This window comes from Perca fluviatilis, chromosome 9 (genome assembly GCF_010015445.1).
Source record: "Perca fluviatilis chromosome 9, GENO_Pfluv_1.0, whole genome shotgun sequence".
Lineage (NCBI taxonomy): Eukaryota > Metazoa > Chordata > Actinopteri > Perciformes > Percidae > Perca > Perca fluviatilis.
The window spans coordinates 30,112,228-30,125,254 of record NC_053120.1 but is presented as its reverse complement, the minus strand read 5'-3'; the positions used below and the strand labels follow the sequence as shown (position 1 = coordinate 30,125,254).

The 13,027-nt window shown below is 40.2% G+C and overlaps 1 protein-coding gene across 3 annotated transcripts in view; it reads left to right on the top strand.

The window, feature by feature from the left end:
* The window catches only part of tgfbr3 (transforming growth factor, beta receptor III), an 84,579-nt gene that overhangs the window by 66,596 nt on the left and 4,956 nt on the right, over positions 1 to 13,027 (top strand). For all 3 annotated transcript variants that reach the window (XM_039810776.1, XM_039810773.1, XM_039810775.1), the window contains 3 exons: positions 710 to 827; positions 6,034 to 6,075; positions 6,378 to 6,485. In XM_039810776.1, coding sequence (XP_039666710.1) covers positions 710 to 827; positions 6,034 to 6,075; positions 6,378 to 6,485 — 268 coding nt within the window. The remainder of the gene's footprint in view (positions 1 to 709; positions 828 to 6,033; positions 6,076 to 6,377; positions 6,486 to 13,027) is intronic.

Genomic DNA, 13,027 nt, shown 5'->3' with positions numbered 1-13,027 from the left:
ACAGAGAGCTCAACACACAGGGTGAAAAGAGGAGCTGCAGCAATGTGCAGTACAACAAATATATGGTGTTTTCTGAAAATTAAACCACATAAACCTATTGTTGTACAACCTCTAAATACAATTATGAACCTGAAAATGAGCATAATATGAGCACTTTAAGTCAGTGTAGTACGGCACCATCTCTACTCTGGCTGACCCGAGCCATTCAGTATCAGTTCTGCACCCAAAGCTAAGCAGGAAACATGAATAAGTGTAAGGTTTGCCAAGTATCCAGCTGCAGAACAAAAAATAAGCATCCGTCTTAGCCATCATTTGCATTCTCTCATACTGTGTTATCTGTCCAACTCATACAATCTCTTGCAAGCACTTTCCTATACTTTTTTTGACCTCTTCTCACCTGACAAAAAGTAGCAATAAAGTTGTGGCTGACTTGTGATGGTGAAGCTAATTGTGATTTTCTGATTTTGATCAGGGTCAGGTGTAGTGCTCATGAGTTTGCCATTTACAAGTTTATAGTTTGGGTCAGGTATGACAGAAGACATTTACTTGAGGTTGAGAGGTGTGCATGTTTGCTTTTGCTTTTACAAAACCTTTTTTCTGTAACCAATCATAAAGCATAAAGCATTTAACAGAGTGACATTTCTTTTTTGTTTTGTTTCTCCATTGTAAATTTTGTAGTTTTAAGTTCAAGTAAATGTTGTCCACACAGTGCTTACAACCCAGCGAGACCTGTGATTCTCTTACTCTGGACAATATCTTGGAGCTAATGTTGAATACCAAGACGGTTTCCAAGCCGCTGGCTGTGGTGGATGGATGGATCAAAACAGGTTAGTAAAGATACACCTACACCTACTTACATCTTATGACATGAGGTCAACTGTGAATAACACGCATGTGGGTCTTAAAAGCTCTTGTCACTCTCGTTTATGTTTTGGTTTTATTAGCACTTAACATGATGAATTAAGCTCTGGTTTCCAATATTTTGAGTATAAAGTATGATAAGGAAACTGTAGTAAAGAGAGAAGTGGTACTGAGGGCGAAAGAGCCTAGAAAGCTTGGTCCAATACTTGGAGATTAGACCAAACCACAAAACACTGCACATCATTTCCCCACATCTGGTCATCATTAACTGCACTGTGTGTGTTTGTGTGATTGTGTATACAGGTGCGTGTGAATGCACATGTGTGTGCATCTGTTTACATTAACGTCTGTACACAAGAGTGTGTTTTTGGGTGTGTGTACATACTAGTATTTGGTTGACTGCAGTAAAGGGGAGTGTGCTAACAATGAGGCCCAGTTTGGCTGCTCTGGACCAGTCCATGCAGAGGGAGAGGTGGAAAAAGAGGAGTCATACAGCACCAAGCTCCAGTTGTTTTCACTTAAGACCTTCACTGTGGCCTCCCCTTTCCACCAGAGAGGGGGAGAATGGAGGGTGTTGTGTGTGTGTGTGTGTGTGTGTGTGTGTGTGTTTGTGAGAGGGGAGTGGAGGTCCTCTTGTTGGCTTCGGGAGTCCAGCCAGAGCCTAGAGGTCCCTCGATCATCACTTGTTTTGCCATTCACTCACTGTATTGTGGAGTCTCAGGGGTTTGTGATTTTAATCAGAGGGAGAGAGCAGCCTGCAGATGTGGGGGGGGGGTAACCACCATCACATTTTATATATTATGACCTAAACTGAGATGAAGTGATATCATGTGTGCCCAATCTATGGTTGACTGCCAGGTTTTCAAATCAGCATCCCCTCTGAGCAATGACATCAACAAGAGACCTGTGGTCAGTTTGAGACTATTTTATTGACTCATGAGTTTACAGTAATATAAATTACATAATTTTAATCGGTGTGAGCTGGAGACTGACTGATATATCACGGTGGCCGATATTGGCGTATTTAAGCTTATTGTGGATATATTGTATCGGTTAATACGTCAGCTAAGTAACATGAAATTGCAGTAGATGACAAAGATATATTTGCCATAGTTTAAAAGAGTTAGTTTTAGTTAGGGGTTAGTTTACCCACCAGAAAGCACTGACAAGCAGTGGTTGCTACAGAATATTTGAAATTATTGGATTTTTCTCCCAGCCATAACACATCCATACAAAGATGGTAGTAGGAATAACTTGGGGGCTCAACACCCGCCCTGTAAGGAAGAAGAAGACAATTTTGTGCCAGAAATACTAAAGTGGCATCTGGGATGGCCAATCCAATTCCAAGGTTGGAGCTGCCCATGCTGACAAGTTTGTTTTTCAACTGTTAAATATTCCATATTAGTCAATTGACTGAAACTTAATTGGCAAGAATGTTGATAATTGGTGAAAGCTGCAGTAGGTGTTTTGCAAAAAGAACAGCAGAATTTGAAGTAGAGTGAGACAGTGAGACCTCTTCCTGCATCTCTCTCCCCTCTCTGCCCAGCCCCTCCCATCAGACGAGCACGGGCATGGACCGGCTTCATACACGTATCTTAACATTTACGAGTATTAAAGATTTATTTAATCTGGATGGCATGTTGTTATATAGTGGCAATTCTTTGAGAACGACTCCCGTTTTCTAAAGCCCTTTAAGATAACATACTATGATTCAAGGCTCTAGACCGGACTGGCACTGATTTCACAGCGGATTGCTATTAAAAACGTTAATTTACAAGTTGTCAAAACAAAACATTGTGTCTTACCTAATGTAGCATTAGTATCCTTCTCCCTTTGCCTGGCCCTGACACATATAATCCATCCTCCTTGCGAAGAAAGTTAGTCAAATCCATCCGGGTTTTCTGATATTCCTTTCTTGCTAAATGAAACTGCATGGCTAATTTACTTGTTATTTCAGTTTAAAAGTCCACTTGCTGTCACCGTGACGGATGACAAAAGCTTCTCAGCTTGGCAGTTTTGTTGCTTTCAACTATAATAAAGATAAATTTGACTGCCCTTTTGAACTACAATAATAATTGCTCGTTGCCACGTCTGCTAACGTAGCATTGTGTTGTGTTAGCATTGCTATATTATTATTATTTGCTGTAATCTGTGCTCTCAGAGTCTGACCTTTGCTCTCTGACCCTTCACCTCCTGATTATGCAGGTGCACATCATTTGGTACCACCTTTTAGTTACAGATTCACTTGCAGTTTGCTGTTGTACTACACACACACAGCACTTTGTGTAAAAAAGTTATGATGTGGTTGCATTTCCTAACCAGCCCAATTTCCGATGGGGACATTATTTGCTTTATAATGGCAAAAAACAGGCTATTATTGCACCAGCAGCATGAGGCGCACTTACAGGCTTTCATAATGAAATAATACACACAATTCATAAAACCTTCAAATAAACTACCATGGTACCATCTTAGAATAGAATGGAAATGCTTGCATATTCAAAACATATTACATAGGCTACTTAAACACCCAAAACACCAAAGCACGATAGCGGATGAGACGCAAGCTTTTATTTTTTTTTTTTATTTATATTGACGGTATCAGACAGGAGGCTCCAGGGTGCAGCCGTACAGTCTTGCATATTTCTGTCTGTGAAACACCAGTGTTTTGCCCCATTCGCCAGAACTGCCAGATTTCCAGTCCGCCTATGGCCACAACTCTTTTAAAGGATTTATTTTTGTTTGTTTGTGTTATCTTTTTATCTTTAAAAATATGTTGTTGTTGTTTTTCAAATATAATCAAAAATTTGGTATCGGCCTCAAGAATATCAGTCAGGCTTTAGCGTGAGTAATCACAGTTGTACAGAACATTGCTGAACAAAAGGGTGGATGGATTTATTACATTTAATTGGACATAGGGTTTAAGGGCTGGGCAGAGATATAGATGCAGTCACATTTTAGCACAGACATTGGTGAACAGAGACTCTTAACGGCAGTAATGAGTGAGTAAGTGAGCTAAACTAGTCCAGAGTAGGCAGCAATGCACGCTGCCCATACCACTATGCCAATGCAGCAGGTTTATTTTCCATGGAGCAGATTGAGTAAACACAGATATGCAATAAACACAGTGAAAAAAAAAATCATTTCAAAAAGCCGGGTTTTATAACACAAAGACATCTCTTATGCTAGGATGGCAAACAAAATAAGCAGCCTTTTCAAGGGCCACAGTTCTGCACTGGACAGTATCCGAAAGAGCTCAACTTGATCCATAAATCAAAGAGGGACACTTGCGGCCAACTTGGTGCATGGAAAAACATAACAGCCTCAAAGCCCTGCCATCAGAAGTAGATTTACTGCTTCACAATAAATTGTGTTGGATCTGGTAACGTTCAAGAAAAGTTGAAAAGTATTACTTCAGTTTAAGTCAAAGTGTAAACACAAAGTGTAAAGGAAGAAGATAGAAAATCTATAATACATGTATTTACATTACAATGAATACGAATATAATCTGCTTCAAAAGCTGCTTTCAATATCAGGGTTATTGTAGTAAAAAATATTGGACAAGCTGAAACCGCAGTGTATAAAATATATTTTGTCAATGAATGTGTTGACATTGCTCATCTTTCTAAGTAGCGGGTTTCTGTGATAGATATCTGTACTGATTTATCACTTTAAAACCTGCTGAATGAGGGTTTTTTTTTTTGTCCTCCCTATGGTCCGCTGTATTCACTAGCCGGATGTCAAAAAGCTTACTTATACAGTATATTATAAATTCATCATAAAACTCAAAACGTTTTTAACTTAAAAGTGACAAACTTAAAATGATGGCTCTACTTCTTCATTAGATTAGATTCCGGCCTCAGCAGATCATGGCCATTAAAAAAGTATAAATCATCCTCAACCTTCAGATTTTTTTCATTTCATCAAGTACAGTATATACTGAAGAGAAAGATGTGTAAGCAGCATTATAAGAACCCTGTGTAACTATATAAAACTACTGTATATTACCAGTTGTATGTGGTGCTAATGGCCTTAAGGACCCAGCGTATTGCCGTAACAAGCTCCGAACTGTCGAGTTCAACTGTAGTCAGCATTATAAGTACGGACAACCAGTGTCAAGTGTCTTGCATAGGTGACGTCAGTGTTTTCTGCGCTCTGAAGAGAGGTCAGAGTTGAACAAAAACAAATCATTACGCAGGGGTGCTCTCTCCTTCCATAGCAAGCAAACTTACATAAACATATGACATGTTCATAGAGATATCAGAACTGTTCCAACTCTGGCAATGGCTTAAAGCTGCAAACATAAGTCAAGAGTTTAACTTCTGGGGTGCTGTCTGGTTCTGTTAAAATAGTGAGCAAAAGTCAAGACCTGACAGACGTCCAGCAGAGTATTGCTCCCAATAGACATCAAGGCTTTATTTGAAAAGGTACATTGAGTTTTCAACTTGATAACAATGGGTGCTCTTACACAAGAGTCAATTAAAGTTCTCCACATACTGTAAAACATCATATTTGAGTCAAGTTTACAAGACAACATGACACACCACTGTCTTTTGCTGGCCTCTGTTTAGTGTGCTCCTCTTCTCTCTTCTGCATGTTGAGCTGGTACTGAGCACTCTCTGCAGTCTTAACACAACAAGTCACAGAGAACAGATCTCACTGGAGCAATAGGGTGGGGGTGGAGGGTGGCAGAGAGGACATCCTCTGGCCATCATCCCCTCTGAAATTAAAGTCCTCTCTGATGACCTGTCATCATCCATTATGCGAAATGAAAACTCAAAGGTGTTCTTTCCAAGAATAGCACCCATTGTGCTGGAGTCTTGGACGTGCACCAGGCTCGCCTCTTGAGTTTGCCCGTACACAAGGGCCTTTGTATTGTTTGTTAAGACATCATTATAAAGATTGCTAAAAATAAACTGGTTGGAGTCAGTAGGTTCATCCTTTAGGACCCTGTCAGCTTACAGAATAACTGCTCTCTTTCAGCATTTTCCTGGTTCAGGTTTCTGTATCACATTCCTCAGATAATTGCTTATCAACACAGGACAATATCAGTAATCTGCTGATCCCCTGGCCTGGGGCAGAGGCACTTTTTTTTCACATTATTGTATAATGCACATCACTAACATGATGGTCAACGTTCATTAAAATGACATGATTTATTTTATTTTGCAGTTACTCATTCACCCCCAAACCCACCGTATACTTCTGAAAATAGTAAGTTATTTTACAAGTTTCATACTGTATTATTCTCACTGTCTTACACTAACAATTTGAAATGAATAACTATATAAACAGAAAGTGTTAAAAACTTTGATGGACTAATACAATGTAAAAAAAATGTTTTGTTATAACTATTATTCACCAAATGTTTGGCTCATTTACACACAGTTTATTCATCTATTATTTATTTGATATTGAGCACTTTGGTACTCCATATTACTTTTTTTGTTGAGGTTTTAAATATTTCCATGTTGTCATGTCAACATGAATGAACTGTGTGCTGCTCTGTTTCCCAGATCCACTGTACGTGCTGGACACTCCGACAGTGGTGGGGATCGCCTTTGCAGCCTTTGTGATTGGGGCTCTGTTGACCGGAGCCCTGTGGTTTATCTACTCACACACAGGTAGGTCCTTTACCTGCTGCTTCACGGCCCTGTCTCACCTCTCTGCATTAATGAAAAGATAAGATGCAAAGGAATGTCCGAGTGTCTCAGTGCCAGAAATGCGCGCTGGGAATGCCAAACATCCTACTGCTAACAGAGGCCCGTTCACAATAACAGATTGACTCCTCTACTGTAAATATATCCTGTTGGTCAGCAGCAAGGGCTCTTCTCTTTCCTGCCTTTGAATGTTTTTGGAGCTGCGGGGTGGTCAGCGAATATTCTCAGTACAATGGCTGGAGATGAGTTGGAAATTCCCCTTGTTGGGCTTAGCGGCCCTCACAGGAAAAGACACACAATCTCTCCCTAAGATGCCAAGACCTTCCCCATGGTCCCCAGCCTGCTGACCCCAGCTGACCCCTGGAAGGAAGTGTGCTCCCAGTATCCCCCTGAGTTCACCGTTGCATAGAGCTGCCCTGTTCTCATTGGCCTGACTGCTTTACTGGTGATCTGCCATGCCATTGGCCTGTTGACCCTGGCTGATGTGTTTGCCATGGGCCACTTTCATAAACGCTGTCAGGGTGTTTGAGTTTAGAAGTTGGGCCTTTCAGAAAATACAACAATGTAAGTTTACAGTTTGGAAGAAGCTCACAGTTGAACAGTTGTAAATGGCTGGATTAGGAAGTTAGTTAGTTTTGAATGTATCAAAGATCTGGACACTTGTCAGAACTGATATGAACTGTTACAGTCATGTTTAGTCACATCCATAAATGTTTACTGAACAGGATTTCATGTAGCAGAAAAGATCAGCTGTCAGACTTTAGTGCCCTTATCTTTATCACAATATTGGTTTTGGTTCCTTTTTAGAAAGCCACTTTATTTCAGATTCATGGGTTTCCTAGAGTAACAAAGAAACACATCCCTTATTGGCTGGTTTTCCAAAGATGTTAGAAGTGAACATGTATAGAGAAACAGGTGCAAGGATAGTAGTAGTAGACTTTCACAACATGTTCCTGTTGATGTTATTAATATAGGCCTTAGCTGGGCGTGTTAAGTTGTCTTGGCTGAAATTACCTTACATGGCAATATTGGCAGTTCCAGCCAAACCCCAAGAATGTAGATCCCCAAAACAAGAACCAAAAATATCAGTTCAGAGTGTATTTTAAACTAGTGTACAGAGATGAAACATGAAACAGAGTTGGGTCTATCCCCCCAGGGTCTGAGGACAATGTTCCTGGCCTCTTGAGAAAGAAACTTTTTTTATGCTAATTGGCATTATATTTAAGGTTTGGGTTTGCATTACAGTTTAATTCCATATAAGGCAATTAGAAGTATAAATGCTTTTATAAGTGACCCATAATATATTATTTGATATTTTGCTCATTATCTTGGCATGTATAGTAGGTCTGCATTCTGCAAGGGCTGCAGTCATGTCTGCCAAGAGATCTGCTCTTCACCTCTGCTGAAATTGTGAAATAACATACGAAAAGTAAGAAAACAGGCTGAATAACTCATATATGGAGAAATTTCATACATTATCTGCTCTGAAATGCAAACATATGCTGAAAGATTAGAAAATGATGTTGATCACACGTTGCACAATAATAAGATAGGCCATCTTGACAGAGCACACTTCACACTAGCTTCATTCTTTAGCAACGCTTATGGCTAATGTCTGTTGGTCGTTCCTCCACTTTGGTTCAGATCACAGATGTTCACAAGTCATTTTTTGGAAGTCCAAGTCGAGTCTCAAGTCTTTGAGCTTGAGTCCAAGGCAAGTCCAAGTCAACTCTAAAGTCTCTGGCCATCTGATCTGTCCCTAACACTGTATTGTTAAATCTTATGAATTTAAAGCATGTCCTGTAGCTACCATCCATACCGTACAGTGTCACAATCAGTTGTAGGATAACTTTATGGGGTCTACTGCAATGCAATCTGAAGAAATACAAATTAAGAACTCTGTTTCAATTTCATAACTGTATTTTTCAACATTTTGAAAGCTGTTCGCTTACTGCCACTGTTTACGGAGTTATTGAAAGCAAAACTAATGACAAAAGGCACAACTCTGGAGGACTTGATGGCGCCATCGTCAATGCATTTATGTGAGTGCGCGCACATAGGCATAGCGCATGTGTTACGTAGCACATTATGACAAAGGGCAGGGAACATGCAACTCTTCATATGTTTCCCCAACGTATACGCACCAATAAAAGAAAATAGAAATACATGAATGAATTTAGATTTAAAAAGCAATAATTGCATGAAAACAGGTTGTTGACGTGTCTCAAAGCTTGAATCCGAGTCAAGTCTGAAGTCTTTTGGGTCGAGTCGCGAGTCAAGTCTGAAGTCAACTGTTTGTGCGATTTAAGTGCGACTCAACTCTGAGTCTCAGAATCGAGTCCCCATCTCTGGTTCAGACTGAAATATCTCAACGACTATTGGATGGATTGACGTTAAATTTTGTCCCAGCATTCATGGTACCCAAAAGATGGGTTCTAAAGACTGGCCTTTTCCCGAGCGCCACCATGAGGTGGAGTTTTGTAGTTTTGATTGAAATTCCATGACAGCTGTTGGAAGGATTGCCATGCGTTTGGTGCATACAATTCCACTTATGTTCATGTCACTTTTAATTTAGTGCCATCATCAAGTCAAAATTGTAATTTATTCAATTCTTTGGTTTATTACCAAATACATGCAAACTAATGACAGCTACACTTTGTGTTTAGTGCTAATTAGCAAATGCAACTAAGATGACAAACATGGAAAAAATATTATTCCTGCTAAATATGACCATGTTAGCACTGCCAATGTGAGGGTGTTAGCATGCTAACATTAGCATTTAGCTCAAAGCACTGTTGGGCCTAGGTACAGCCTCACAGAGCTGCTAGCATGTCTGCCGACTATTAGTCTTGTTCTCTGAAATATAAATATAAATCCACACAGGACAACAAAGTGGCACTAATGTTTTGTGTATATATGGTCAATAAAGTAATTGATTTAACACACATACATTATTTTTACTGGTCAAATTAATAAGTTTCAGAAATTTCATGGCCTTCAAAGATTTTTCTGTATGGACACTCTGGACTTTAAGTTTGGAGTGTTGACTGTGCCAAGAGATACTGAAAAAGTTCTTATGCTTTTGTGATTAAATGTAATTACATAATATGTAATTTTCTGCCCCTAGGGGTCTCTTAATCAAAACAATGGATGTAAACACGGACTTTTGATGACGTCGTGAAGTGACATTATGGGAGTTGTAGTTTTCATTGTTTAACACAGTTGCGATTAAAATGTATCTGTTCACGAATGGGTTTATCCATTACAGTTGTATCCACGTTTCATTTATTCATGTCATTCTGATGAAAGAGCTGCAGTTTCCCACACATAATTATGTTTTCTTGATTCGATTTGTTTGGTAGCTAGCTAGTTGACCAGTTAGCAAAATATCACAATATATTTCACATCAGTGTCACTTTTTTGATGTTTTCAGTAGGGATGGGCATTCGATAAAATTTTCTTCGTCGATCGTCGGGAGAATTAACGATCGACTATCGATTAATCATTAATATTTTTATATTAAAATTCATTATTTATATAACTTTTTATAAATTAAAAATGCAATGAAAAAACAAAAATACAGCGTGTTTTTCCTCGATGAGATCTTAATTACAAGAAGAACAACTTGTGGCAGTTAAACTGGAGGTTATAGATATAGATTATAGATGCGCTGCGGTGCGGCGCTCTGAAGCAGCAGAACCTGTAGCTGCGAGCCTGCGTTCTTAAACGAAATGTAATTCAAAACTATCCAAGGCACGGGACAAAGCCTAATAAAACATAACTAGTAGGCTAACTCAAATACAACTTCTGCACCAGTCTACTGATCTTTGTTGAGAAAGATAAGCATGTTGACATGATCTGTGGTCAGACGCGACCGCTACCTGGTGACCATCAGTCCAGCCGCCGAAAACAGCCGCGTTGCCGGGATGCACAGGTCGCCTACCTCCGCGCTAACTTGGCCAGCCCGGGGAACCTTATTCGTTCTTCTTCGTGGTGAGTTTCTACCACTCTGGTGAAATGTGATATGCTGGTTCCAATATCCATCTCAATGAACTTGCAGGTCCCTTGGGTAATTTTCTCTGTTCGTTGTGCATCGCAGCTCCTCCGTGCTAACGCCGAGTTTATGCTAGCTTGAGACTGAGAGCAGGATGCACCGCGGCCACCACCGACATAACCAGGGTCGGATACACTTTGTTTAGTGGTAGGCTACATCATGTGAGTCGTGGCCGTGTTGTACTTATACACGGCATCTGAGTGTTTGCAGTGAACTAAGTTGTTTTAAAAAAAAAAATCTAAATGGACCCACGCCACACTTCACCGTGTCCTCTTCATGATTACTTTTGAAATCAAAACGGAAACTCGCAGCCAGGTAACTGAGTATGGAGTCAAATATTGCCCCCGAGTGGTAAAATGTTTAATTGCTGCCACACTGTGAAATTAATTTAATTGCTTCAAGACTCACACTATGCAACGCAACCAGTATTAGTTTAATCGACAACAAATTAACGTCATCAACGAAATTCTTAATAATCAATTATCGATCGTCGAGTAATCATGCCCATCCCTAGTTTTCAGCACCGGGGGGAAAAGGGTTTGTTGGAACGTTACTCAACACCACTGAGAGACTTACTTCGCGGCTGTGGCTGGCCGCCGAGTACCTTCGGTGCTGGCCGCTGAGTATCCCCGGTGCTGAGCTGCGGCCCCAGAGATAACGACCAAGGATATGCCTACATCACTGGGATGGCTGCCGGGTGTTGCTGCCAGATTCTCCCCATCTTCACTTTTTGTCCCCAAGGCAGTCACCATTTGTCAGTCAAACTTAACTGTAAAGAAGACCGCTAAACGATGAAGGGGGGAGAATTTCAGCACAACCCCGCGGCCAGCCAGACTCGGACGCCTGGGGCAATATGGTCTGTTTCCCCGACGGAACATAAAACTTTCTGTTACTGCCGTTAGCATCGTTATCACCCGGCACTGGACCTTGTTCTGGCTGGGTTCGGATTGCTGTAAGTTAATAATAGTGGCTGGCTGCTGGCTAACTGTGGATGTGTTGTGTCCCCGGGGCTGTTGTCCGCTTTCATCCCGACTAAAGTCCCTTAGCGGTGAGGAGTGAGGCAGAAAAACCAGGATGGTATAGCTGGCTATATTAGTATTAGATTTGTCTTCTATCTATACAGCTAACGTTAACACTAGCTGGCGAACGTAATTGTGGATTAGCCCAGCGCTGTTTAACGTTAATTTTTACCTTGATCAAATCAATTATACCTAAAATAACTTCATGAGCGTGTTGAACGATATTGTAACTATAACGTTCCCCACCAAGTATTAGCATGAGCTACTTGTTAGCGTAGTACATAATGTTAAGCTGGATTGATCGATATTGAAATGTATCAATAAATAAGATCTCTGCTGCATTACTGTGTTGTAAGTGGCATGTAATCAGTGACAAAATGATGCTGTGTGGCATAAAGCAAGCTGTATTACGGTTACTGAGTATTATTCTTTCTGTGACATTGTATGATTTACAATTACTCTCGAACGTATCATCTGGGTTCCCGTGTTTTGACGGAAGTTAGAGGAACCAGAGGGGTCAAAGGTTTGATGACGCCACTGACAGGCGACTAAATGAAACGTCCTGTGTCATTAAAATAAAAGACTTTTCTGGGTTTGAACTTTGTTGGAAACATTTGGGATAGTGTAAGTACACAGCTCAAGAAAATATATAACATGAGTATAGTCATTTTAGATATTTTAATGCAGAAATGTTACATATTGTACCTTTAAGGCGAAGGCAAAGAGTCGGACATCGTTTGCAACTACATGCAGAGTTTTCATACACACTGTTTTTGTAACATAAAAGCAGCCTTTATCTCCCCTGTCTAGAAAGATAATATTGGACTTGGGAATTTATATTTCCTCAGACAGATGAGGTGAATCCAAGTCCCTTTGTTTTGTAGAGCTCTTGGTCCTGTGAGGGAAAGACCGCTGGCAGCTCTGCTCTGGTAAACATTAGCAGAACTAAGGGGGCCCCAAAGAGGGAGCGGGCTGCAAGATCGTCTGTGGACACATATGCCTGTCATATATGCAAGCACTCGTGCATACACACACAACTTTAAGTACATACCAAACTGTCAATTGTAAAAACTTGGCTAAAGAGAGAACATTTTATTGTGTGCTCTCTCCATTTTTAGGGAGGAATAAAGCTAGGAAGCAAACAAGGAAAAGACTGCAGCAATAATTGTGCCAAATACTCAAATTAAACAAAGACTTGGATTCATTTCAAAAGCTGTTCATTGTCTGTCAGAGACATTTTTTTGTAAACAAATGTAAGCACTTTTATTTGCCCCTTCATTTGAAGCATTGGATCCCCAGAGTCTATGAAATTAAATGCTTATTTAGACATAGAACAATAAACCAGTCAGTGGTTTGAGCTCCAGTCAAAAGGTCCTGTCTTGTGTTTGTTGTGCTTTATCTACTAAAGCCAGGCTAATTGAATCCAGATAACT